Source organism: Crocodylus siamensis, chromosome 9 (assembly GCF_052110815.1).
Source record: "Crocodylus siamensis isolate JL-2025a chromosome 9, ASM5211081v1, whole genome shotgun sequence".
Lineage (NCBI taxonomy): Eukaryota > Metazoa > Chordata > Crocodylia > Crocodylidae > Crocodylus > Crocodylus siamensis.
In genome coordinates this window covers 74,200,757-74,227,393 of record NC_143403.1, presented here as the reverse complement: position 1 = coordinate 74,227,393, position 26,637 = coordinate 74,200,757, and the positions used below count along the sequence as shown (strand labels likewise).

Below are 26,637 nucleotides of genomic sequence, written 5' to 3'. Positions count from 1 at the left end.
TGTGGTTTTATAAATTAGACAGCAAAACATAATGCTGAAATATTGTATTTATAGGCAGCTAGTTGTATCACTGGGTGAAATAGAATTCTAAGGCAGATAAAGCTTGCTGAAGTAGCATAAGAAACTAAAAAATGTATATACAATACTATATACAAAAAAGACAATTCAATAAAAATGTTTAAAGATATGGCTGTTGTCTTCATGAAAATAGGTCCTGGTGACCCGCCTCAGTCAATGTCTGGTTTTATTGGAAATTTTGCGGTACTTCCATTGGATTGTGTGGCCCAGCTTCACATTCTGAATATATTAGCTCCCAATGCAAAGTAATAGGAAGAGCTTGTTTTTGACCAGCACTGAACAAGGATGTGGCTGGAAGAATTAAAACAAAATACAGCCTCTATGCTGTGAGACTAGAACTGTGTGCATTACATAATGGCCACACCAAACATCTATTAATTGAAATACTCAATGAATAACATAATTTTTTTTCCAAATGCAGTGCCTGATAAGTCCTGGCCTATTTGATGTTCTTCCTACACAGCACTACTTTAAAGAGCAGAACATAGACGCATCCAATTTCTCCCACTAGAATGAAAGCAACAAGCAATCTGGGTACCTGAAGAACTAAATCATTTTTTAAAAAATCATTGCTCAAATGTATTAGGGGGATGGCATGTCTAAGGGTATTAGACAAATCCTCTAGATTTCTAGTTGAAATCAATCTAGTGTGTGTCAGCAAAATATAGCAGTTATCATCTTTCTGGTTGCATGGTAACCTTTGCGTAGCTCATCTGAATCTGTCTGGTTTCTGGTTAGTAAGAATCCATGCACATTTCTCTCATCCCCCTACATTTATTTTCTTCCAAGACAGGTGGAAGATAGCACACCTCACTTCTAGTACACCACCTGTTTTCTGAAAGAGCTTTGTGTTTCAGTTCTATGGCTGTCTAGTCAGCATTTTTACCTCAAGTCTAAATTAACCATTAGCACAACTTCTTAATTCCTTACAATCATCATTTATTTTCTCCACTGACTTTTCATTTCCTCACCTGTAAGCATCTACCATAGCTTATGCGCTACTGTTGAGTCTGGACTAGTTTTATGCCTCCTGCCAGTTTCTAACAGATGCTAGGGCAGGCACTGGATCTTTCATGCAGGCCTTCTGCCTGGAGACTTACAAGATGGCAGAAATCAAGAGGTACGCTATTTTGCTGTTTTTAATTACTGAATCAAAAAGTCACTTTTTAAATTAAGAGCTGTATCATCTCTCAGTCCTTAAGAATGTGATATCAAGATGGGATCTTCTTGCTCTTGACCTTGTCCTCCAAGTTTGCAAAATATTTCATTTTGGCTAGCAGCTTCTTGGCTTCTTGAAGATCATCTAAAATGAAATAAAACTAAAGTGTTCAGTGGGATGGGTCTTCAGTTTCAGCTTAGAAATGATTATTTTTCAGTTGCTGGGATGTATTATTAATGGGGCACCAAGACCTCTGTATAGGAGTCTTAGCTTAAAAAACAGGGAATTTCAACTCTGAGACAAGATGTTTCTCCACAGAACAGCGAATATGTTATGTAGCATACAACACATTTGGCAACAGCAAGTATGTTCTAGCATTTACAAAATAGCATAGTTTTAAATAGTAACTGACAGTTACCTCTTTCAAAAGCCTGGTTCACATCTGTGATCAGTTTTTCTTGCTTAGCTGTAAAATAAATGAACAAATAAACCTCATTTGCTGTTATCTTATTAGAAGCATCATTTATGCTTAGTTTGTTCAAAAACTGGTCAACAAGCAACTTCTAATGCTGAATGAAATCCAGTGAATGTCTTGCTGTCACAGACTATGACCACCAAGCCAGGCCAGACCAGACTTCCAAGGTTATCCGGTGCTGGCTCCTGCATCACACAGTACTGGTCTCCCAGTTGCTTTTCCAAAGGACATGCCTACCTGCTTCAAGGCAGCCCCATGCTGAGACATGTTGCTAGCTCCCAGGAGAAATGTGGTGCCAACTACACACCTCTAAGTGGCTGCCAACCTGCTGGGAGGCAGAGTCAGTTGTGCATACCCAAGTCATTACGCTGCTTCCAATTCAGAAATGGCACATGTGAAGCAGGAGCAGCATGTCTCAGGCTGGCACTGCCTGGAGCTATACAGACCTATTGCAACTGTTTTCTTTAAGCTCTTCTTGGCTCTTGGCTAGAGGAGGTTTTGGGGGTATTGTCAATGCAGAAGCCCATCTCTTTATAGGCAACAATACCTTTACATCATTTTTGAAAGGTTACACAACTCCTACTTCTTGTTGCCAAACTCATCAGAAGCCTTCCAACTAAACTTACAGAAAGTCAGAAGACACATTTCTTGTTAGTTATGAATCTATTCATGATAATGCAAGCACAGGATTTTACTGTCGGAAGTAATCTTGGCTCGATAAGTTCTATAGAAAAACATCTGCTTCAAAATGAAAGCGGTTACAACATGCTGTGGGCCCTGCTACATCAGAGCTGAAATAAGGTGCTTTTTAGTTTGCTTAATGTAAACACATTCTGTTCCTTGAGGGCAGATGAGATGTCCTGCATAACTTTCCAATTTGGCTGAAGAAAATGCAGTTGGCTTTGTACTTCAATGTCAGCTGCAGCTGCTCCCAAGCGCTTGTGTACCCTTCTCATGTATATTCATGGGACAGAGGAGAATCTGGAGGTACCTATGACGAATCTATGCCTATTTGTTTGATACTAATGTCCTTGGGCTCAGATGTCTCTTCTCCTGCTTACCCCTCCCCAAGATGTGTTTAGCCCAACTAGCCATGTTCTTTTAGTGCCCTCCATTCCCTTGATCATCCTGGAAGCCTTTCACACCTGTTCCGCTTTAAACTTATCTTTTTCCAGCACAAACTGTGGAAAAGTCTCCCATCATATAAAGTTTACCTGCAATTAAGCTTTCCAGCTCTTGTAAGCTAGCCTCATCTTCAGGATCTGCCAGCTTCTCGTTGATGTCCATGATTTCCGCGAGGAACTCCATGTCGGTGTTATCGTCTGTCCCCTCTGCCAGCTTCACACCATGCAGCTCCAGCTGGTGAAGGAGAGAGCAGCAGGCGCTTGCTCGCCATCAGTGGTTCCCTGCTCCGCTCCAGCGCCGGCCTTGCTCCAAAACACCACGTGTTGTAACGGGGCCGTTTAAGCCACTTGCTACCGACTCGTTTCATAAGCAGATGCTTGCTCGGTGCTGGCTGGGGGCTTCTGCCCCCACCCGGGTCTGATACATGGACGCGCCATGAAGGAGCAGGACCCTAGCCGCCCTGTCTGTTGGCATGGGAGTGCCGGGCCGGATGAAGCAGACCCCCAGCCCCACTGCTCTGTGGTCTCGTGAGTGGACACACATGGCTAACCGCCAGGAGCGCAAGGAGGAGCCCTGCGGGCATGGGGCTAGGACAAGGTAGGGCAGCGGCCCAGGGGGTGTGGCGGAGGGAGGGAGGCGGCCGAGCCTGGGGCTCACCAGGTAAAGGCCGCGGCTGAGGGGCCGCAGCAGGGTCTGGTAGGCCGCGTTCACTAGCGCCGAGTGCTGCTGCGACAGGTCCCGCTCTGCCTGCGGACACGACACGACACGGCCGTGGGTGCGGGCCCAGGGGCGGAGCCCGCCCGCCTCCCCACGCCCCTCGCCCCGCACCTGCGGGCGGCGGCTGAAGTAGTCGGGGTGCAGCGCGCGCTGCAGGCTCCGGAACCGCCGGCGCAGCCGCGACACGTCCAGGCCGAACGCGCGGGCGCTGTCGAGACACCGACACACACGGACGGAGAGAAGCAGCGGCGTGAGACCGACTGACCGACCACCACCACCACCCCTCCCCCGCCCCTCCCCCTCACCAGCCCATGAGGCGGAAGAAGTCGGCGCGCGGCTCGGGCGGCTGCAGCGCGCCGCAGGCCGGGGCCGGGCAGAAGCGGGGCCCGTCGGGTTCTGGGGCGGGGACGGGGCCGCCGCAGCTCCAGCAGGACGGAGCGGAGCCGCCGCAGCCCCGGGGAAGGGGAGCGGGCACGGCCCCCACCCCCATCGCGGCGCGGAGCCGCCCCCTCACCGCGGCCCACATGGCCCGGCTCGCCTTCGCCTCCCCTCCCGGCGGCCCCCGCGCGCCCTCTGTCCGCCCGCGCCGCGCATGCGCACTCGCCCGGCCCGGCCGCGCCGCTCGCAGGTGGGCTTCGTCGACCCCGCCCCGCCCCGCCGGGTAAGGGGAGGGATCGGGATCGGGGGGTGGGGCTCGTCGTCCCCCCCGCGACCCCTCAGCGCGGTGCCGAGCCCCTCCCCCCCCGCCCCGGCGCTGCGCGGGGCGGGGCGGGAGGAAGCAGCGCGTGGGTGCCCGCCGTGGCCCGAGGAGGTGCCGGGCCGAGCCGGGTGGCCTTTGCCCGCGTGTCACTTTCTGCCGCGTGTTTTACAGCCACGATGTCCCGGGAGACGGGCGGCGAGTCGCAGCCGTCGCAGGGCGGGACGGGCTCGTCGTCTGGCAGCTCGCAGGGCACCAGCCAGTCGTCCTCCAGCTCCGGCACGCTCAGCTCCCTGGACACGGTGCCCACGCAGGAGCTGCCCCCCATCCCCGAGGACCAGGAGCCGGAGGAGCCGGCCCCGCAGCCGTGGGGGCGTCTCTTCGCGCTGGGCAGGGGCTTCATCAACTACGGTAGGCCCCGTGCCGCCTGGGGAAGTCGTTACAGCAGAACGTTTTGCTTTGGCTTCAATTAACGCCCTGGTTCCGGGGAGGCCTGCTCCTAGCGTGTCCTTCGAGGTGGCTCCTGGCTGTAGGTGCCGGTCAAGCTGGAGCATGGGTCCCTCCTAGCTGGGACGGAGAAGGAGCGACCCGTCTCGTTTCTCCCCCCACGCCTGGCAGCTGCTGTGCAGCAGGGCACTCCAGCTCCCGAGACGTTCCTCAGTCTCCGGCTGCTGCGGGGTGGGAGATGGGGCGAGTTCGTTCGGCCGTTCCCAGCCTCCCCGCGGGGCCCGTGGATCCGGTGGCAGGACGCGGGTGGCCCCACGGGTGCCCAGAGCGCTTGCAGGCCGTCTCAGGCGGCTCCCGTCCATGGCAACTGGTGATGCTGTTACCGGTAGAGTCCTCCAAGAGGCGCAGAGAGACGGCGACATCTGGCAGGATTCGCACAGCGCTCCCTGCTCCAAGCCCTGGTTTCCTTTATCTTCCGGCTTGGACATGGAGGTTTGGAGACAGTTAAATCAGCTTTTATTAGACCAACTCCAATTTGAGCTGGTTTAATAAAAGTGATCAGATTGACCCAAAGACCCTCATTTGCCCATGTCCTTAGACCAACATGGCTACAACCTACACCCTTGGAGACAGATGCCAGGGATGCATCATGAAGCTAAAACAAATCCAGATCTGTCCCCTGTAGCTGTATGAAACCCCACCCAAGTAGGTAAAGTAGAGCCATCGTGATCGTTGCAGTAGCTGTGACTGTGACTGGGTTGATGGCATTACTCCGATGGATCGAGTTAAGCCTGTGTGCACAGATTGGGGCTTACAGACACCCCTGCTCGATTGCCAGAGCAAGACATTGGGTTTTTTTCTTCTCTTGCAGTTCTGCTTGTTACTGATCTTTAGTGCCATACACCAACTTCCTGGCTTTTTAGATGAGCTTATGGATTACACATGAAACTCTGTGAGTTTTCATGTTGCTTAGAAGTTTGGTTCTCCTTAAAGCAGGGTTCAGTGTAGTCTAAGCCAAGTTGCCCAGAGGAGAACGGGTCCACGCACTGCTGGACTTTGCTGCCCTCTCTCAGGGCTGTTACAATGTCAGGTTAGGCAGCTTCTGAACCATTCCGCTTTGCTATGTATTTCAAGTGCTACCATTCGGTATCATTTTGCTGTTCTAGGACAACTTACTGGTATTTTGTGGTCTCTTCCTTTCTCCTCTTCTTTTTCTGCTTCCAGACTGTGTGAATGATGAGTGTTGGTTTGGCAGAGACAAAAGCTGTGACTACAGCTTTTCTAGGATAGGGCTGTCCGAGACAGGTTTCTACCAGAACTACAGCAAGAAGCATTTCCGAATTTTCAAGGTAAGTGCTAAAAGGACCCATGGCCCCTCTCCTACTGCCTCTAAAGAAGGAATCCAGATTAACTGGTGGGGAGAGGAGGGGGAAACAAGGAAACCAACCCTCCCTAATCTGAGGTTTAAAAGCCTTACAGTGTAGACTCCTTTCATGGGTCACTTAGTCAAACAGGTTGTTCAGATCAGTTTTCCTTAGTTCATGAAATTACATATCATAATATTTTTTTAAATGTTCAGTACAGCTTCACAATAAAAGTCATCTTTTGTTATTGTTGCCTTTCTCCCTCTCTCTAGGAAACGGGACCACGAGACACCTATGTCGCCTACATAGAAGATCACAGTGTGAATGGAACCTTTGTAAATAAAGAGCTTATAGGAAGAGGGAAAAGGCTGCCACTGACTCACAATTCTGAAATTGCACTGTCTGTACAGAGTAACAAAGGTAAAATACAGCACCACACAACCAGAGGCATGACATGTTGATCTGGGAGGTCCTTCTGTTCTTATGTCCAGTGATTTTTAAATAGCTTCTGTATTACACACTGAGCTTCTCCCAAATGCTTTTAAAGTCCTGAATAAGAAGACAAGGGATGCAATGATATTTAATATTTGACCAGTGCTTTTTGTGTAAACAAATCTGCCTGAAATCCAGTACATGTCAAAGAAACAGGTTACAAGTAGCTGCAGATACTACACCTGATCTAGGGTGTTTCTACCAGTTTGTTTTTATAATTAAACTTAAAAAATGCTTTTCTTTCTAAGAAGCTATGTGACAGTCGTATCTAGGGGATATTGACTTGCAACTCAGGGCAGACAATGAAAATTATGTGTGAAATGCTTTCAAATGCACTAAGAAAACAAGCTGAAAAATTAGAGAAGTTGGTTTTTTTTTTTGGTTTTTTTTGTTTTTTTTTTCCCCTGAAAAGGCACCATCTATGTGTGATTCTTGGTCCTGGGATTTAGCTTTGAAACATAAGACTAACACTGCTTGCATTTTTACCTTAAGTGCAGTATTAATGGATTGTAAGGACTGGAATTTGTCATGCTGAATAGTTTGTTGAGGCAGTTTACTGGTTAAAGAAGTTATCTTTCAACAATGTGAACTGGCTGATATCAGTCTTGATGTCAGTTAAGCTGATACATGTTTTTCCTTTAACCCAAAGCACTTTCTTAGTTATATTGTTGAACAGTAACATTAGGAAGAGTAGTTTGTTTATTTTAACAAAGTTTTTGAAGTTAGTAACAGGAAAATGATCTCCACTCATCTTCCTAGTGTTTGTATTTTCTGATCTTATGGTGGATGATCAGTCGGGGTATCCCAGAGAATTCAAAGAGAAATATATCATGTCAAAAACTTTGGGAAGGTAAGCATCATACTTTCTGAAATATTTAGCATTTCTTTTCCTTTGATTCTGACTGGATTCTGCTGGAACTGTCACTAATGTGAATTGCTAGCTGCTCTTGTTTTAGTATTGTTTCAGTAACACAAGTATGAATGGAGTTTTGCGGGTTAATAAAAGACAAAGAGCCCAATTTTCAGCATATCACTGTCTCCTTTTCTCTGCTAGGGGTACACCACAGTTTACTGTCTTATGAACTAAAATGCTTTAATCTATCTGAAGTCATACGGGCTCACAGGTCATAATTTAATGACCTGTGGTATAAAGTTGGTTGTCTTAGGCCCGAAACTATGATGCTACGAGAGATTCTTTTCTGGTGGTTTTGTGGCACATAGAGAAAGTCTTCTTTGACTGTTCAGCTGGAATTCTCTTGCTGGAGGGGAGCTCTCAGCTAGCATAAGTAAGGAAATCCGTATCCTTCTTTTGCAAACTGTCTTCCCCCCCACCCCCAAGCAAAGGGGGCTTGTGAGCCTAGTAGAGACCACAAGTCGTTAGTGTAGCTCCCTAGTTGTCATTTACATCACGGATGAGAACAGGAGCAGGTGGAAAAGGTATTAATTTATATAGCACTTACTGGTAGCTAGCACAGGTTCTTATACGGTGGGGGTCAAACTAAATCACAACAGTTCTTCCTTGCTTTTTAATCTGCTAACGAATAATACATTGTGAGAACGGGGGAAGTGTTCCATAATAAGCTCAGCTCAAAGGAAGGGGTATCTCTCTGTGCAGGAATAGTATCTCCACCTAGGTCTGCTTTGCAGTGCTCGTATTAAGATGAAGATTGGATCGGGGTAATCTGGAAGTGGAGCAAAGCTGTGAAATGAACAGTGGCAGTAAAACAAGGTGGTTACTCAGATGATTGTTCTGGCTTTTTAAAAAGCTCTTTCCTTTGCTTTAATCATTCTTTTACATGCAAATGCTTATACTGAGTTGTCAAAAGGAGGAGCTTAGAATCTCGCAGCCTTGTTGCAGAAGTGTATTTTGAGGGGACTGTTAGAAAATCTTTAGGATTAGTGCTGTATAAAGTAATTGTTTAACTTTAAAGGATTGTTTTACTCCTTAATGCAAAGTCTTATGTTCAGTTACTTGGCTTAAAAGTTATTAGTCTTTAAAATGGAGGGGCGGGGGCAGACAGGGAAGAATTGGGTGGGTAAGGAGGGTGTTTTTTTTTTTTAATACCCAGGGCTGAAGGAGGAGGAATAATTCCTCTTTTAATAGTTGGGTGATAGCACTGGCAATAAATCTGAAATAAAATAGAGTTGTTCAACTATTCATTTCCTAGGCAATATGACTTTTGTCATCTTATTACAACCACAGCCTCTTAGAATAAGGGGTCCTTAGGTTGCTGGGATTGTGGCTGCCCTTTTGCTCCGTTTCAGCTCTGAATGATGAAAACTGTAAAAGTAGGATGCCTGATTTTTCTGGCTTAGGCCTGTTCTTTCCTTACACCATTTATGTCTGGGATTTGGCTCTGTTTGTCTCATTGGCTTGGGTACAGAACATACTTTTAATGGTGAAACCCCAGATTATGGCTTATGATCTCCCGAGGTCCCTTCCAGCCCTAATGTCTATGAAATAAAGAATCTGCTGGCTACTGTGTCACTTTGTATATTAACTGGGGGGAGGTCAAAATATGACCTTGCCCGATTCTCAAGAAAGAAGGATTAGCCTTTTTATATTTAATGTTTTTAAAATGGAAAAAGACATGTCTTCTGTAAAGACTTTGGAAGAAAGCCATACAGTGAAACCACAAATGTGGGTGGCCTACCTGAATTTCCAACTATATGATTGCTGCTATGTAAATATGTATTTATGGCCATATGTATTCCCCAGATTTGAACAGCCCTGTAGCGCAGAACCCAGACGTTGCATTACCTTTCTGCCATTACTCAGTGGACACAATGGGCCACATGTAGTGTGTATCGAATCAAAACTTAGTGGGTGTTAAGTCAAAACTTTTAATGTACATTTTAAATGTGTTTTTGGTTTTGGTTATGTTATCCATTGTAGGGCTGACATACCGCCAGTGCTTGTCCTCGGTATTCTCTTAATAGTTCACGGTTTGGGGTTTTGCTGCTCTTTTGATTCCTGTATTGAAATGTTGGTGACTGCCCTAATAACCATTGTTACAAAGCTTCTGTTGCCAGGATGTCCGACTGTTGAACACGTACCTCAGAGTGCTGTGATAGCCTGGTGTTTTTCAGAGGCTGGGAGACGATAGTTTTCATTCGGTCATTTACCAGTTTGTATTTTTTACGTGCATTTTGAAAAATGTTTGCAAGCATTAACATCATTATGTTTTTATATTTAGTGGTGCCTGTGGCGAAGTCAAACTGGCATTTGAAAAGGCCACGTGTAACAAAGTTGCTGTAAAGATAATCAATAAACGGAGATTTATGACAGCTGCTGTGAGAGAGGCAGTAAGTGCATTGTTTCTGAAGTCTTCTGCAATATTGTGGAAATGATAAATGTTGATTGTTTAAGCTTTGCTGGATTCTCATGCAGTAAAGTGAGTATTTGTGCATCATTTAATATGATAAAGTACAAATCCCTTTCCTTGCTAATTCTCTGGGATAGATGATTCTTTCACTTCCTCTTGGGACAGGCAGTAAGCTGTTTTAGAAACAAGACTGAAAAGTGTTGGGAGAAAAACTATGTCTTACTTAAAAATTATGAGGTACTCCAGTTAAGTTAAACATAAATAGTAACAAAAACCTGCCTATACATAAGCCACAGGAATAAGCATCCAGTCCTATCTGTTAGCCTCACATCTGTTTGGGAAATCGTTATATAAGAAAGAGGCTATGTATAGAAAGTGTAGGTCTGGTGGGGAACTGGCTAATGAGTTGCTACAGGTTATGGTTAAAGCAGAGCTCGGAGGCTGGAGAGAGGCTGCTTATGGAACTTCTGAATGAGACCAATCTCCATGTTCTCATTTAATGGAACTGGCACAGAACGTGGGTGCATGTGATGCAGTTTGTTGAGGACACAAAGCAGGAAGCGTTGCCAATACCGTGGATAGGGGATGGAGCTTCATACAGCAACCTAAGGATGGCGTTGTGGACTGGAGAAATAGAAATGAGATGGAATTGAATGGCATGAAGCATAAGGACGTTCACTTAGGTGCTAATACCAAGCATGATTCTTGTACAGTTGGGGTCTCATCTGTTGGAAATGAGAGGAAGAAGACCTGCATGTCTTAGCTGATGCAGAAAATAGTGTGAGCCATCAATGTGAGGTGGCTGTGAAATGGGCAAATTGAGTTCTAGGATGTACCAGGAGAGTTGTTTTCAGTAAAAATAACGACGTGTTAATACCGTTTTATAAAGCACAGGTCAGACATTGTCTGGAATGCTGTGTAGAATTTGGTAACCCCTGTTCAGAAAGATTAATTCGGAAGATGCAGAGAAAAACGAGTGGGATAATCGAGAGAAGTAGAAACGCGTCTTATGGGAGGGGATTTCTAAGAGCCTGGCGTGTTTGGCCTGGCAAAACAAAGGCTAACACGTGATGCTTGTTTGTTTAAATGTGTCAGGGGAGCACACACAAGGGGAAGATAAATTATTTGAGCTAAAGGACAATACTAGCACAAGAACCAATGGGTGTAAATTGACCCTGATTAAATTTTGGCCAGAAACTTAGGTACATTTTTTCAAGAGGAGTAATTGAAACCTGGAAGCGAACTAGTGTAATGGTGGAATGTGATCATCTTATGAATGGAATTACATGATGCGTTCACCTACAGTAGTAGGGGGTGAGATATGACACATCCAGAAGGTCTTTCCATATCCCACGTTCTGGAAAGAGCACCACTCTTATTCCCGCTGACATTTGAATTTTTTTTACAGGGTCCAGTGTTCAATGTCAATACAGAAATAGAGATTTTGAAGAAAATAAATCATGTGAGTGTACTCCTAAAAGCATATTTTTATGTGCATTCTGTTTTTCTTGATTGCTGGTTGTAACTTATGGCCCAAATAGAACCACTTAATTTGACATTGCCTCTCTTCCTGTGTACGTGCCAAATATTTAACTGACTCTTTTCAAGTCTGTTGTAGTTAAGGTTATCTGAAACAATTTCTGTTGTATAAAACACTTCCTTTCCATGGTCTCTCTGGGAACCACAGCTCGACAATAAGATCTTCCTTGACACACACTCCTCTGAATATTTTGGATGCCCTCACTTGTTGGCTAGCTTTGGCTTTGACACATTCTCCACTATTGATGATTGGACCTATTCAATCAGAACAGCCAGTCTAGGGATTCTCGTTCAGCAGCATTATCTGAAAGTTTATGGTGATTAAGGAAACTGGAACCTTTCGAAGTCTATTAGAGACATCAGGAATTTAAAATCAGACTAATGTAGTTACAGAACAATATACATAGACCTCCCGACCCCCTTTCTTGATTGCCTTTGGCAGAGTTGGGTGATATGAAACATTTTTCTTTTGTTTTCTTTTTTTTTAACTTTTCTTCCCTTTTGCTTCATAACAGCACAAGAGGAGGAGTCATTTACAGTGAATTAGTGTAACTGACTGTGCTTAGAGTATATTGGCTGAACTGCATGAAAGCTCAGAGTTAGTGTAAATTTAACGGGCCTTCTGATTGGGATTGAAATGCACTGAAAAATATGCTTTGGTGCAACTTCCATAGCACCTGTCCGCATTAAGCAGGCAGTCTCTGATGTTACATTCTCTAATACATTAATGCTGAAATCACTTGGAAATATTTTTTTTAAAAGAGGTGCAGTGTCCTTACGAATACATTGCATCACACTCTTCTGAAATGACTTGCTTATGGCATATTAGAGATTTAGAGATCAGGAGGCAATATTTTACAGTTAAGGTGGCCAGAATCTGGAACCAACTTCCTAGGAAAGTGGTCCTCACCCCTACCTTGGGCAAATTCAGAAAGAGGTCAGATGATCACCTGTCTGGGGTCTTGTGAACCCAGCATTCATTCCTGCCTGTAGCAGGGTGTCAGGCTAGATGATCTGATCAGGTCCCTCCTGACCCTAGTTACTATGAAACTATTACTGTATTACTAGTTTGTATGAAATCATTGTTTTGTTGGTTTTCTCTTTTTTTTATTAGCCCTGCTTAATCAAGATTAAAAACTTCTTTGAAGCAGAAGACTATTACATTATTTTGGAATTGTAAGTAGACTATTTGCATTTAGTTTGTGTTCCAGGGAAAATATTATACAGCAGTTTAAAGTTCAAGATCAGTTTCTTGACCTAGATTTGGAACTGGATGAGGAGCCAGAGATCATAGGAAATTAGGCCTGGAAGGGACCTCACAAAGTCATTTAGTCCAGTTGCTTGCTCAAGGCAAGATTATCCCTGACTAAATCATCCAGGCCAAGTCTCTGTCTAGCCTGCTCTTAAATTTCTAGCAATGGAGATTCCACAACTTTTTAGGTAGCCTGAGTCAATGCTTTACCACTTTCATAGTGAGAAAGTTCCTCCTAATCATTAACCTAAACTTCCTCTGCTGCAGCTTGAGTCCATTGCTCGTAGTCCTATGTCCTACAGCCAGAGAGAATAATCTATGTCCATCCTCTTTGTAATCGCCCCTCAGGTAATTGAAGACTGCTATCAAATCCCTTCTCAAGCTTTTCTTTTTCAGACTAAACCCTAGTTCTTTCAGCCTTTCCTCATAAGTCATGCTTCCTAGGCCTCTAATAATTTTTATCGCTCTGCTGGACTCAAAATCTGTACACAGTATTCCAAATGTGGCCTCACCGGTGCTGAGTAGGGTGGAGAATTGCTTCTCTTGATTTGCAAACAACATTCCAGTTGATACAGCCCAGTATACCATTGGCTTTTTTTGCAACAGGAGCACACTGTTGGGCTATATTCAGCTTAATAAACATATAGATTATTCAGCTACTGTGTCCCACAGGTCCTTCTCTGCAGTACTGCAGCCTAGCCGGTTGTTCCCCAGATGGTATTTGTATGTACAATTCTTCTATACCAAGAGCAGGACTTTGCATTTGTTCTTGTTGAATTTGATCTGGTTGATTGCGGGACATTTTTTCTAGTTTCTCCAGGTCATTTAAGATCCTTGGTCTATCCTCCAGACTGTCTTCAACTCCACCCAGCTTGGTGTCATCTGCAGTTTTGCCAAGTGTGCACTCAGTTCCATTATCCAAATCATTAAACAGTACTAGACCCAGGACAGACCTCTAGGTATCCCACTTGATTTCTTCTCACAACTAGACATTGAGTCATTGATGACTACCGTTGAGCATAATGATCCAGCCAGTTATGTATCTACCTAACAGTACTTCTGTCTAGTCTGTATTTCCTTAGCTTGTTAATGAGAGTGTTGTGGGAGACTGTGTCAAAAGCCTTACTAAAAGTTATGAAATGAACTAGTGGCCAGCCAGCTTGCATCTTTGTGACCTTCATTGTCAGTCCCAGGTAGGGCAGTGTGAAGATGATGAGTGTGGATGCTGTGGCTGGAGGGCTGTGAAAATGAGGGAGAGTCTCTTGGCTAGGCAGAAAGGATAGACATTATTTCTGTGGAGAGTGAGCAAGTAGAATGATGCATCTTAAAAGACTCCCAAGGCTCTGTGCCAGCCAGATGCTACTGATAGAAAGTGAGATCACCTCAAATAAGTTGTTTGCCTTCCTGCTAACACACCTTGTGCTTTCTTGGATTTTATTTGAAACCACCCAGGCACAGTTTCTTTTTTTCTAGTTGTATATAATAATTCATATCCATATAACAAAGATGCATTGGATGCATTTTAGAAACCAGGCTTACTATACTATTCATTTGGCTGTTTTTTGAATTAAGTGGCTCAGTCTTAGGTTGCCCAGTGAGGCAAACCAATGCTGAAGCTGGTGTTTAGACGGTTCTAATGTAAATCTGTTCCAGGATGGAAGGAGGAGAATTATATGACAGAGTGTCAAGACCAATCAAGATGAAAGAAGCTACCTGCAAGCTGTATTTTTATCAGATGCTGTTGGCTGTAAAGGTAGATAGTCCTGAATTCCACCAAGGAAAATATGGCTGGCTCAATTCCAACTGTACAATCAGTTAAGCTTCCTTCCTTCAATAAATGCTTGCTCGTACTAGTGTGGCAGTAAGTGAATGCTTCTCTATATCCATAAAATAGATGTAGGCTGCTGTCCCTTGGATGGTGTAGGGGAGAAGACTACTCTTATCCCAGGTTTCTTGAAGCCTGTCTGTGGCTTCTTAACTGCCAGTGTGAGGTGCAGTCAGTTGCTGTACTTCACAGGCTACTTTTGCAGACTCGGTCAGGGCAATGCATGTAAAGGAAGGGGTCTTGCACCTCCTTCCCCCCCAAAATAGTCACTGTTAACATAGGAGGGACAGAGAGAACCACAATTCTTTTGTCTTGTCACAGAGAATTTATTTTGCTAATACAGGAAAATATGTATGATATTTGCATGAACTGCAGGAATGGCATATCATGTTGGTTCCACTCATTCTACCTTTGGCAAGATTTCCAGTTGCTGCATAACAGCTCTTTTAAACACCTATGTGAGCCCTGTAGTTTTAATGCATGCAGTCTTCCAATGCCTCATTATTGTTGTTGAGAAATCTGGAAGTTCACATTTTGATACATGTGGTAGTCTGTTTTTTCTCTTCTTTTTTTGGTGTGTGCATTTATATATGTGTATGCAGTACCTTCATGACAATGGTATTATACACCGGGATCTCAAGCCAGAGAATGTGCTACTTTCATCTTCTGAAGAAATTTGCCTTATAAAGGTAAGGGAGAAATTTGTATTTCTGTTGCTTTTATTTTGTTGTTCTTTCATTAAAAATTGTGGAAAGTTTTCCAGCAGTAGTTCTTTAATATAGTTAAATTCCGACATGCGTGCAATTAATATGGGTTAATATGCAGTTCTGATACTTATTTCTATGTAACGTTGATGCTAAAAATTCAGGAAAGTGAGCGTAAGGCTCTTACACACATTAGAGATTTGTTTCCTCGTATATATTTTAATAAGTTAATTCACATAAGAATGAATAAAACATTTCACATTTTTGTTTGTTTATTTAGACTTGTATACTGTCCTACCCAGAAAGTCTCAGAACAGCTTGCAGTAGCAGACAAAACAATTAACATGATAAAAAACATCAACAGACTCCCCAGTTGACGCACTAAAACTTTAAATGCCACTGCATATGCCTGCCTGTTACCTGGAGCAGCAATTCCCCAGGCCATCCCAACCATGGCTCCCAGCCTCCATTCAAGTCTTGGTATACAAACCCTTTCTCCACCCACTCCCACTCCCCTGCCTCATACCCAGGGGAGACCCCGCTCACCTTCCCATCATCCTTGCCAAGCCCATACCCTGCCCTTCTTCAAGGGTCTGCAGCTATCCCCTAAAATGCATAGATCCCCTCCTGCCCTCACTAAGTACAACATAACGTTCAAAAAACTATAACAAGGTAACAACTGAAAGATGATTTATCGCTGCTGAAAGGCAAATAAGTCATCAATGTTGTCTTAACTGTAGAAATGTTGTCCATGACTATGGTTATCTGGGCTGCTTGATAACGAGCTCTGGTTTGACAGAGAGGCACAACAGTACATTTAGGGAATGGATAGTCTTTACCTAAGTAGCCTTCCCTAGGAAGCATAGGGTGACAATGTTACTGCTTCAGCTATTCCAGAGTCTGCAAATAAAAAAAAAAAAAATCAGTCTGACACTCAGACTAGTGCTAAACACACTTATGGCTCTCTCTGTTACATGCTTCTTCTCTGCCCCCCCCCAATACAAATCTGTTGCCCATCTGAGTCTTTCCACTAACGTATTCTGCTGGGTGGACCTTGGCATAGTCATGTACTAGAACAGTGTCTTGGGAATTAGAGCTGTAAATCCTCTCCTGACGCATGTTAACCTGCCTTGTGTACTCTACTGCAAGTCAGTTGTTTTTTAACACAGTGTTATCTCTGTGGGTAAGATTACAGATTTTGGACAATCCAAGATTCTTGGAGAAACCTCTCTTATGAAAACATTATGTGGCACGCCCACGTACCTTGCCCCTGAGGTTCTTAATTCCCTTGGGACTGAAGGGTACAGCTGTGCTGTGGACTGTTGGAGTTTAGGAGTTATTCTTTTTGTATGGTAAGAAAGTTTGTGGCTGACAGTTCTGTTGAGTGGTTGGTGATGGATGTGGAGGCTGATCTTTGGCCTTCATTTAAGTACATGTGCTATGTGTCAGCATGTCTCTCAAATTGTTGATCTTGGAAAGGATGCTTTGAAATACATGCCATCTAACAGGCAGTCTTAGTGGCTGGGACAAAACCTGTATTATCAACTTAACTTTTTCTTTTTTGTTTAGCTTATGTGGATATCCTCCCTTCAATGAACGTAATACTAAACTGTCTCTGAAAGAGCAGATTACTCAGGGAAAATACACATTTATTCCAAAGGAATGGAAGCATGTGTCTGATACAGGTATGGTTATGTTAAAATAGCTATAAAATTATTCATTCCATGGAAGTTTCTTGTCTCCTTTCTAACTATGGTATTTCACATGAAATGTTAATGTTTTTCTAGCAAGAACCTAAGAATAAAATAATGAACCTTTCTTTATGTTTTTCATGTCTGGTTCAATGCAATTTTGTGGTAAAAGCTCTAGAACAGATGGACATTAGCTAAGAGTACTTTTCTTGATTAACAGTGCTAAACATCACTCTGTCTTATATCACCTCTGTCTCCTCACAGTGTGTGTTGAGCAGTTTTTTTGCTAGGTGAACAAGAAGAAAGTAAGGGTCCTGATTACAATATCTTGAGGGAGGAATTTAATGTAAATACAGTAGGCACCTGTGCAGCCAACTGCAGGGACCATGTATGAGCAGTGACATATTTAATAAGAGGCTTTTCACAGGAAACTGGGTTGAAACTACAGAGTTTCAGGCACTGAATCATAACCAGGTCTCAACCTGACCTCCATGTAGGCAGGCTCACTTGCAGCCAAATAAATGCCCTAACTGCTTGATTTCCCCAGTGCAGTTGAATGAGGCTTTTAAAAGCATTTGCAATATTGTCAGTGGTCACGACAGTTAAGCCTTACTATGTCACTTCTGTCCAATACCATGGATAGTACAAGAGTGTTTCACTACCCGTGGACTATAGTGTGTATACCCAAGAACAGTCATATGAAGCATGCCGTTCATTCACCGTTAAAAGGCAGAAAGCATTTATGTGTTGCTTTAGGGGAATGTTGCTGCTATCTTATATCTGATGTGTTGCATTTAAAACTGTTGCTATGCAGAAGTACAGATCATTGTGATGAGCACTGTATCTCATTTATTTTAAAGTTATAGATTTGTTAGCTATGTGCTGATCAGCTTATTTCATTATTTTAGCTTTGGACCTTGTGAAGAAGCTGTTGGTTGTGGACCCAAATAAACGACTTACAACAGAAGAAGCCTTAGGGCATCCCTGGCTTCAGGTAGTAGTTGAGACATGTAGTTAGTACAGCCCATCAGTAACATTCTGGGATGGGGAAGCCTACTGATAATTGTAATGTGAATGATGAATGGTGTGAATGCTTCAGTTATGAAAAACCCATTCTGCACCAGATCCTTGTTTGAATTGGAGTATAGTGTGGAAGTGGTCCAGTGCTGCATGGCTATGTCACCTCACTGGCAGAAGACCAGCTGTCTTACCAGGGAGAGGCCAATATTTCTGCACCACGTTCTTCAGGTTTCACTTGAAGTCCTGTATATTTGTAGCTATGTCAGTCCTTTGAAAAGGAATAATAGGTTACTGATTCTCATTTTAAATTCCAGTTTTGTGCAGGTTATGTTATGGTAAGTAGTGCTAGCTGGGTTTTAAGGATCGTGATGCTTTTGTCTCATGGGAAAGGAGGCAATAAGAGATGCAAAGGCAAGTGGGTAACATGAAGACGGGGAGGTTTTGAGGTGTTTCAATGTGTAATCAAATAAGCTTGTGAAAATTCTGGTTCTGCTTCCCCTCTGGAGAAGGCTGTCCTTGTCACAATGCAGTTTGAGAGACTGGCTGACACACAGGTCAGAAAGAGTTTCAGAGAATATCAGAGCTGGAAAATCCAGGTGTCAGCCATCAACCTCAATTCAGGGTCAGGATTCAAACCCCATTCAATTCCCCCTCTCCTCCCCCGGGTTACTACCTATGTAATTTGTTTGCTGATGATGTACCACATGTTGCCCTGATGGTCAGTGTCCTAGATGTTCAGTTTTTGATGTCAGAGACTTGAGTATCACCATCAGAGGAGCCATCTGGGGTCCTGTGTCTGTGAGCAGGGAGGAGCTGCATGCCCCTGCACTCTCACTTTATTCTTAAATACTGTCTTTAAAAATGAGAAGATACCGACATGTGCCCTGCAGATAAAGCCTGTGACCCTCCAAAGTAAAGAATATCTTTTTACCTAGGAGGAACTTTCCACTATGAAACATTTCATCCTTCTACCCAAATGATTGTTTCTTGGAACTAAGTATTTTTAACTACTAAGTTTTCTAAATTAGTGTTGAAATCATTTCACCTGATGTTTAATTGAAAATTAAACCTATGACACTTGTAAATCAGATAGCTTGTTCATACCTTAGTCCTAGGAGAGTGCTACTCCGTGGAAGTTTTGCAGGGTCCACTGCTGTGAGTTCCCTGACTCTACTCAAGCAACTCCATTAACAAATGGATCCTTAGCCGAGAGAGTTTCAGTGGAGCACATGGCTGTGGCTACAAACCATTATTTATGCCCCTTAAATCTTCACTGTGCCTCCTTGAGTGAGTCGAGACTTGTCTGTCCGTGCACCTAAGAAAACAGCATAGGGTTTTAGGCACGGAAGAAGAAATGTTTATCTTGACTCGTGAATTCAAAGTCAGCCTTAAGCATGTCATGGAACATTGGAAAAGGAAGATGGGTGCTGGGTTCTGAGCTCTGTGACCAGACTCCATAAAAATAGGCTTAGCTGACTTTCCCCTCGAAACCTGCGCAGCACTTCAAAATCAGGTTAACCATGAACAACGTGTGCCCCCAGCGGCTGAGGGGTATGGCTGCGCAGGGGTCGGCAGCAGGAGCATAGCGGCAGTAAGCACAGAGCTCCCACAGATGCCACTGGTGCTGGCCAGAAGGGACTGACAGCCTGCAGACGCCACCGGTAGTGGGGTGGCAAGTGGTGACCATCCACAGGCACTGCCAACAGTGTTGGCAACACGTTTTTGTAGGGAGTGCACTGCCATGCTCAGGGGGTACACGCGTACCCGTGTGCACCCCCTCTATGTCACCCCTGGGGTTAACCCTGCCAGGATGGCATTGAAATAGCTTTTTCAGCAGTCTTTTGGGGTAAGACAAAGAGCCCCTTCCCGACTGGCAGGTTGATGTAGGAGTAGGCAACAATGTTGGCTGTCAGAAGAACCTGAATCCTCATCATGTCTCTTTCACTGCTTGGCTATGTGACCTTGTCCAGATCCCTACCTCTTTGTTTTCACTTTTTCATCTGTGAAAAGGGGTAACATGCACCCATCTGTCACTCTGGTGTTTCAGAGGGTCAGTTAATTTCTCTCCAGTGCTTCCAATATATAAAGCACTTCTGTAAGTGCTTACTACTATGGAATCCAGATCAAGCTGTGAGGCAGAAGGCTGGGAGCATAAATAGTCACTGCTCAAAGCTAGGCCAAAGGAAATAGCCAACCTTAAAATGGTTGTGGGCACAGTTCTTTTGGTGCTGCCTGGATGCCAGCAGCTGAAGGCCAGATTTCAGGTTTGGAAGACGGATGTTAGGCTGCACAAGAAGCTGAGCCAAAGTAAATCATCTGGGGAGGGCTCCTGCAGGAGGAATTGCTGGAACTGGAGGGCAGATTCTGATGTCTTAGCAGATGGAGTATGCTAAGCCAGCTGAGCTTCCTCGGTGCTTATTGCCTCAGGCCCTCAAGCTGCCCCTGGGCAGGCCTGGGGAAGGAATGGACGCACTAGCCATTAGCGGCTACACCAAAATGCAGCTTCTGCTATGGTCCTTCATGGCAAAATTCCTTTGGCCTTCTAATAAACTTGCTGTTCAACAAATGACCTTTTCTGTGCCTCTCCTTCAGGTGCTCTTGCAGCCAGGCCTGTGGCTACACTTCTAGGACCTACTGCAGCTTCCCAAACACCTCTGCTTGTCTTGCTTTGCTCCAGTTGTTTTCTCTTGCTGGTCTCACAGCACACCTTTGATTTGTGCAGCAGGTGGGAATGAAGTTGCAGAACCCAAGGACTTTGATAATGTTACCTGCTGCTCTGTGACTTGTGTCTGATGGGTAACTGCTTGGGTTGTTAAAGTGAAATTCCACTGCTGTGGCTATTGGTGTCAAATCTGACTCTTCATCTTCAAATCAATGTAATCTCAATCTTGATTCATTTTAGGGTAGCGGTACACATTTCATCACGGCTTTTTAGCACCAGCATTCTGACGCTGACTCACTGTATAATTATGGGCACCTCATTAAACCTATCTCTGTGGGACGGTATTTGTAATTCACCTGATAATTAATAACCAGGTGGAGATACTATGAGGAACAGTAGTATGTAATTTCAAATTATGCGTTTTGGTGGGGAAGGCAGAGAGCTGAAGTAGGCAAACAGAGAGATGGAGCTAGTGGATCTGAAAATGCATGTTTGGGCACGAAACCTTGATGGGGACAGAACATGGGGCTTAAGCAAAACCCTTTCTAATGGGAAACAGATACATTCTGTATGGGTGAAATGAGTCCTCAAGGCAGCTGTTTTGCTTTTTCTTGACTGTAATAACAGTCTTGATGTGAATAAGACCTGTGTGCTCCAGTTTGATCACAGTCAGAGCTGTTGGTTGATGCTGCAAACTTGGTTTTAGCCCTCCTGGTACCAGCCAAGTACTCAGTGAACCATAATCTGTGCAGAACAAAAAGGTGGGAGACTAGCAATAATATATTGTTCTACTTGTACCGTATGCAACCAGTGTCAGCCCAGATGTTTTACGGTTCTGGGGCAGAACCCACTGTCCTTTACAGACAACTGCACGTCCCTGTCTTATGAATGGTTACTTTTTCAGTCCTCACACATCTTGTTGTTGGAAATTTTTGTTTTGTTGTTGTGGCCTTGTGTTTAGGTTGTGTTGTCCTGGAACTTGTGGAATAACCCTTGCCTTGAGGGTAAAGTTTTCCACAAGATCAGCCACATTCTTGACCTACTTTTTGGATCTATACTGTTTCTAGTGTTTGCAAAGCCAGTACTGCATGGTTTCATTGTCACCTTGTATATTTTGGTTCAGGGAATGTTGGCTCCCTTTATCAGGGTCTCTTTGTTCCTCCAGAGCCCTGAAGATTACAGAACTCTGGTCTTTGGCTTCTTGGGTCTGGAACAAGCATGTCAGCCCCTTCCTCCCAATTTCCAGCGACTCAAAATGCACGGTGAACATTTTTGCCTGCCTTCGGCACATTTTCCTTTTGACCTGGCCTCACTTTCATTTGTTCATCACAGTCCTAGCCTACCTCACTCATACAGTCTTCTTTATTGTAGTAGTTCTTAAGCTCTGGGGTTTCTTTTAGTGCCTGTCTGTATTGCTGAAGATTGTATTTCCCTTCCAACCATACGTGAAAGAATATTGAGTAGGATTTCTTTAAGAGTTTCCCTGTGCCTTTTAACCTGTAAAAGCTGTTGCTTAGTGTACATGTCAATGCTGCCTGGACCTCAGGGGTGGGACCAGGAACCTGCTTGGAGGATCTTGTTGCACAGTGCTCTAGCCAGAGGAGCTTTGTGCCTTGATGCATCTTAATGGTATTTCCACATACTTCACTTGCTGAAATGTTTATTATTTTTCACAGGACGAGGCTGTGAAGGATACATTTAAACAGCTACAAAAGCAGATAGGGTTCTCTCTGGATTCTTCCCAGACATCAAAAGTGGTATGTAAAATGGATTGAGTTTGAATGAGACTGTTTATAAAAGGGAGGTAGAGTTTTGAAAATTGTGAGAAAAAGCCACTTCTGATGGCCAGAAAATCAATTACTGTATTTTGAAAATTACTGTGGGGGAACTTAAGTTCAAGCAAGTGTTAGAAAGCACTGCTGATTACCTGTAATAATCACCACACTGTTCATCCTGATGAGGATTTAGGCCTTAGCAAGGCACTTAGGCATGAGTTTAATACTAAGCACCTAAGTAGTTCCACAGACTTCAGTAGGATGGTTTACGTGTCTGGAATTAACCATATGCCTACATACGTTAACAGAGCAAGGCCTGAGCAACCCAGGTGCTTAAAATCCTTAGAATAACTTATGACATTAGTACAAGATTGGAAGTTGCATGCAGCATTGTTACTAGAAGATATCGAGTGGGAAAACTTAGAGCAGGGCTGACTGGGAAACTGCTTTTGAAGGGGAAAGAGGAGACAGAAAAAGGGCTATGGACAGCTGCCTGAGGCTGTCATATGCTACTGATGGACTGAGAGGGAGGCTGCTGCCAGTCATGTGCTTGAGACGGCAGTTTAAAGACCATTGCATCTTTAAGACGAGTAGCTATTTCTGCATTCCTGCTCTGGAACGCAGAAGGTGTTTTAAGCTATGTGTAATGTTGCTTATAGTTTCATAGTTGGTAGGCTCAGAAGGGACCTAAGCAGATCATCAAGTCTGATCCTCTGCCATGGGCAAGAAAGGATGCTGGGGTCAAACGACCCTGGCAAGGTGGCTCTCTAGCCCCCTTTTGAAGACCCCCAGGGTAGGGGCAAGTATCACTTCCCTTGGAAGCTGGTTCCAGCTCCTAGCTGCCCTGACTGTGAAGTAGGGCCTCCTGATGCCTAGTTTGAATCTACTCTCAGTCAACTTATAGCCATTGTTCCTTGTTACTCCCCGTAGCGCTCGGGGGAGCAAGGACTCTCCCATTGCCTGCTGGTCCTCCTTGGCAAGTTTATAGGCGGCCACCAGATCCCCTCTCAGCCTTCTCTTGTGGAGGCTGAACAGGTTCAGGTCCCATAGCCTCTCCTCGTAGGGCCTGCCCTGCTGCCCCCTGATCATGCGAGTGGCCCTCCTCTGGACCCTCTCCATGTTGTGTACATCCCTCCTGAAGTGCGACACCCAGAACTGGACACAGTACTCCAGCTGCGGGCTGCCCAGTGCCGCACAGAGGGGGAGGATCACCTCCTTGGACCTGCCTGAGATGCATCTGTGGATGCAGGACAAAGTGCAGTTGGCCTTCCTGACCATGTCCCCACATTGGTGGCCCATGTTAATCTTGGAATTGATAACAAGATCCTTTTCTGCCTCTGTGCTGACGAGAAGGGAGTACCCCAGCCTGTGGGTATGGTGCTGGTTTTTCCTCCCCAGGTGCAACACCTTGCACTTGTCAGTGTTGAAACGGATCCTGTTCTCATCTGCCCACCCCTGTAACCTGTCCACATCTAGTCCCTCTCTTCTAGCATGCCCACTTCTCCCCACATCATAGTGTCATCTGCAAACTTGAACAAGGTGCTTTTCACTCCCTGGTCCAAATTGCCAGTGAAGATATTGAACAGTGCAGGCCTGAGGACCGAGCCCTCACTGCCCACATCCCTCCAGGTCGAAAATGACCCGTCCACCACCACTCTCTGGGTGCGGCCCTACAACCAATTTGTGACCCATTTGACTGTGTTATCACTCTTTAAGTCAGAGAGACGTGACTTGTTGCAGTTTCTTGATTACATTTCCTTTGCATCATCCCACAACATACTCATCTGATTGGTGTCAATAAGGGAGAAACCGACACTTGGGGGGCTTTGGAACCAGGACAAGTAAGACTTTAAACAAATGTGATTCTTCCAAATGAAAAGCAGATGATTAAAAAAGGGAGAACTAGTTTTGGCCAATATGGGGAACTGCGGGCAGAATGATAAACTCTTCTAAGGATTGTTGAATTGGCAATGAAGAGGTGCAGGCTACGTTACATTTGCAGTAAATACATTCCCCACAAAATCTCAAGTTTTTCCAGCGGGCCTGGTACTTGGCCTCTGCCTTAATTTTGAATGCGTGCAAAAACTAATGGTTAGGTATTTGTAATTGATTTGTATAATCGTTCTTTTTTTCAGCCAACTACAATGAAAAAACGTCTCCATGACAAGGAAGAGGAGCCTGGATCTCCCAAGCGTGCTTTTCCTTCCACGTCATTTAAGAAACCAATGTGAAAAGAAAGGAAAGAAAGAGACTTTCTTTAATTGCTGCTTTCTCCTTTGAATAGTTTAGATTTTTATAAAAAGTATTTTTCTTAATAATGGAATAATGGATTTGAACTAATCATTGGTAAATAAAAATAACTTTGTAAAAATGGCATGATCTTTCCATACCGGGGAAACGCAGGCAAAGTATCACCAGCTCACAAACCTCTCTCGAGCAAAGGTGGTGAGGTCAGTTCCAGCAGTGTTGGCCCTCACCTGTAGACGGGATCTCTTTTGTTCCGGTTTCCTGTCCTTGGCATGGCATGGAGGTGAGAGTTTGCAGCTTCAGGAGGTGATCTCAGTCAAGTCAGTCTCAGTGCTTAGAGGTAAAATGGACATGCTAGTGTTGCTGAACTTTTGACCATTGATACTGTTTTCTAGTTGAGGTGTTGCCCATCCACCTGCAAGAACTTACTGTAAGGCTTTTCTCTTAACTGACACAGTCCTTCAAAGGATCCCAGAGCATTTGGTAGGCAGCTGCTCTTCTTCCCCCGCAAGATGCTGCTTGAAACGAGCTACAGCCATCAATCTGGTCACTTTTTATTCAGACCTCCAGTGGACACTAAGATAAAATACCACAATTAGATGGTAAATTGAGGTGTGGCATGGTCTTTGGTTCTGAAAACCATCCTGTATGCATTCAGATTTTGCAGAAACAAACAGGTTTGTGATTGCCATACCTTTGTAGTTGCTAGCTCCTTAGAAAGAACAGGAGTAAGAGGGGATGTGCTAACATATAAAATAATAAATGACACTGAGAAGGTAGTTATTAAGAAATTCTTAGTCGTGTAACAAAGAATGAAACAAGGCTAGCAAATTCAAGACTAATTAAAGGGAATACTTTTTCATTCCACATGTCAATTAGGATGTGGAGCTTATTACCAGATGTGTCAAGACCCAGAAAGTAGTAACCTTCAGAGAGGCATTGGGTGCTTCAGTAGAAAGTCTAGAGTTACAACAGTTACTGTAAACAGATTTGGAAGGAATGGAAATCTCATGAATTGGAATTTAAACTATAGTGCATTAGGGATTAAGATGAGATGTTCCTGGGGTGGGGCAGGTTGGCCTATGTCTGAGCATTGTGCGTCTGTGGTGCAGCAGTGCCCAGAAATGCTGTTCTCAACTCCGCCTGCCTGCTTGTCTTTCCTTGATATGGGCTTAGTCAGCGATGGATGAATTTGACCCAATAACGGTAACCTGGTGCTTCAGCCAGAGGGCCTGGAAGCTGCCGCCCCGTGGCGGAGCAGAGCAGCAGGCCACACCAGGCTCGGTTCCTAGCTCCTGTTGGCCACGCTGGCTCTGCGTTTGCATCCAGGTTCTAGTGGAGCGCTTGATTTCACACCCCTGGTGGGCGAGTTCCCAGCGATTGCCGGGCCCATCCTCTTTTTCTGCAACTTACTGTGTCACCTGTGTTTGCTGGCCGGTGGCACGTTGAGCTTGTCTCGAGCTGCTTTTATAACGCATGGCAGCACCGCCTGTTCTGGGAGCGTTTCCTCTGAGACCTTCTCCGGAGTCGGCCATTGTGGCCTCCCCCCAGCTGAGGAGAGCGGCCGCTCGCAGGCCGGGTCGAGGACAGAGGCGGTAGAAGTACGTGTATAACGGCCGGCGTCAGCGGGACAGCGCTGCGTCTTCGCGGGCTGTGACACGACGGGCTGCTGTAGCCGGTTTTGTGATGCCGGGCGGGTGGGCCGGGACCCCGTGCAGCGGGTCCTCAACGTTGTGGGCCCGGGGGCGAGCCCGTCCTTCCGTGTGGAGCGCGGGGTGCCTGGGCCGTGTCTACCCGGCACCGAGCTGTGAACGGGCAAGGGCGCCCGGCCCGTCGGGGCGGCTGTTTCTTGCTTGACGCGCTCGCCGCGGTCTCTTGTACCGGTGTCGCCGTCCCCCGGCCCGGCCCGGTCTCCTGTCGGCGTTGCCCGCGCTCCCCGCTCTCACGGACCTGCCTCCGCCGAGCGCGGGGGGGGCGGGCTGGGGCCGGGGGCGGGGCGGGGCGGGCGGGGGTCCCAGCCGGGCTGGAGCCGCCCCGGGGCG

At 45.2% G+C, this 26,637-nt stretch overlaps 2 protein-coding genes and 1 long non-coding RNA gene across 8 annotated transcripts; 1 reads left to right on the top strand and 2 right to left on the bottom strand.

Moving 5' to 3' along the window:
• Positions 1-29: 29 nt before the first annotated feature.
• HSCB (HscB mitochondrial iron-sulfur cluster cochaperone) lies at positions 30-4,080 on the bottom strand. 2 transcript variants are annotated; one of them, XM_090062076.1, is made up of 6 exons: positions 3,860-4,080; positions 3,666-3,762; positions 3,495-3,584; positions 2,927-3,071; positions 1,656-1,703; positions 30-1,381 (listed from the first exon to the last, which is right to left on the bottom strand). In XM_090062076.1, exons 1-6 carry the CDS (start codon positions 4,078-4,080, stop codon positions 1,290-1,292), a joined length of 693 nt encoding a protein of 230 aa, XP_089918202.1. In that variant the 3' UTR covers positions 30-1,289. The 2 variants fall into 2 exon arrangements, with proteins under 2 accessions (XP_089918202.1, XP_089918204.1); XM_090062078.1 differs by lacking the exon at positions 3,495-3,584 and having other exon boundaries at positions 3,860-4,062.
• On the top strand, positions 4,052-24,719 carry CHEK2 (checkpoint kinase 2). 2 transcript variants are annotated; one of them, XM_090062074.1, is made up of 15 exons: positions 4,052-4,182; positions 4,426-4,662; positions 5,923-6,047; positions 6,335-6,482; positions 7,314-7,404; positions 9,752-9,860; positions 11,289-11,342; positions 12,534-12,595; positions 14,325-14,424; positions 15,099-15,185; positions 16,389-16,552; positions 16,770-16,885; positions 17,800-17,885; positions 22,250-22,330; positions 24,484-24,719. In XM_090062074.1, the coding sequence occupies exons 2-15, from the start codon at positions 4,431-4,433 to the stop codon at positions 24,577-24,579; spliced, it is 1,551 nt and encodes a 516-aa protein (XP_089918200.1). In that variant the 5' UTR covers positions 4,052-4,182; positions 4,426-4,430; the 3' UTR covers positions 24,580-24,719. The 2 variants fall into 2 exon arrangements, with proteins under 2 accessions (XP_089918200.1, XP_089918199.1); XM_090062073.1 differs by having other exon boundaries at positions 4,090-4,215.
• On the bottom strand, positions 15,682-26,577 carry LOC149857936 (uncharacterized). Of its 4 annotated transcripts, XR_016444079.1 has the most exons (5): positions 26,009-26,577; positions 24,739-25,171; positions 19,016-19,226; positions 18,103-18,179; positions 15,682-16,100 (listed from the first exon to the last, which is right to left on the bottom strand). It is a non-coding gene; the product is annotated as an uncharacterized LOC149857936 (long non-coding RNA). The 4 variants fall into 4 exon arrangements; XR_016444078.1 differs by lacking the exon at positions 18,103-18,179 and having other exon boundaries at positions 26,009-26,574; XR_016444080.1 differs by lacking the exon at positions 18,103-18,179 and having other exon boundaries at positions 24,776-25,171; positions 26,009-26,574.
• Between the last annotated feature and the right edge of the window lie 60 nt (positions 26,578-26,637).

Excerpts from the sequence above, each read along its gene's own strand:
- HSCB (XM_090062076.1), bottom strand. The coding sequence starts at position 4,080 with ATGTGGGCCGCGGTGAGGGGGCGGCTCCGCGCCGCGATGGGGGTGGGG. Across the intron at positions 3,763-3,859 it reads TTCTTCCGCCTCATGGGCTG|CGCCCGCGCGTTCGGCCTGG; the intron begins GTGAGGGGGAGG and ends GTGTCTCGACAG. Across the intron at positions 1,704-2,926 it reads GCTGGAAAGCTTAATTGCAG|CTAAGCAAGAAAAACTGATC; the intron begins GTAAACTTTATA and ends TTTATTTTACAG.
- CHEK2 (XM_090062074.1), top strand. The coding sequence starts at position 4,431 with ATGTCCCGGGAGACGGGCGGCGAGTCGCAGCCGTCGCAGGGCGGGACG. Across the intron at positions 14,425-15,098 it reads AGATGCTGTTGGCTGTAAAG|TACCTTCATGACAATGGTAT; the intron begins GTAGATAGTCCT and ends ATGTGTATGCAG. Across the intron at positions 17,886-22,249 it reads TAGGGCATCCCTGGCTTCAG|GACGAGGCTGTGAAGGATAC; the intron begins GTAGTAGTTGAG and ends TATTTTTCACAG.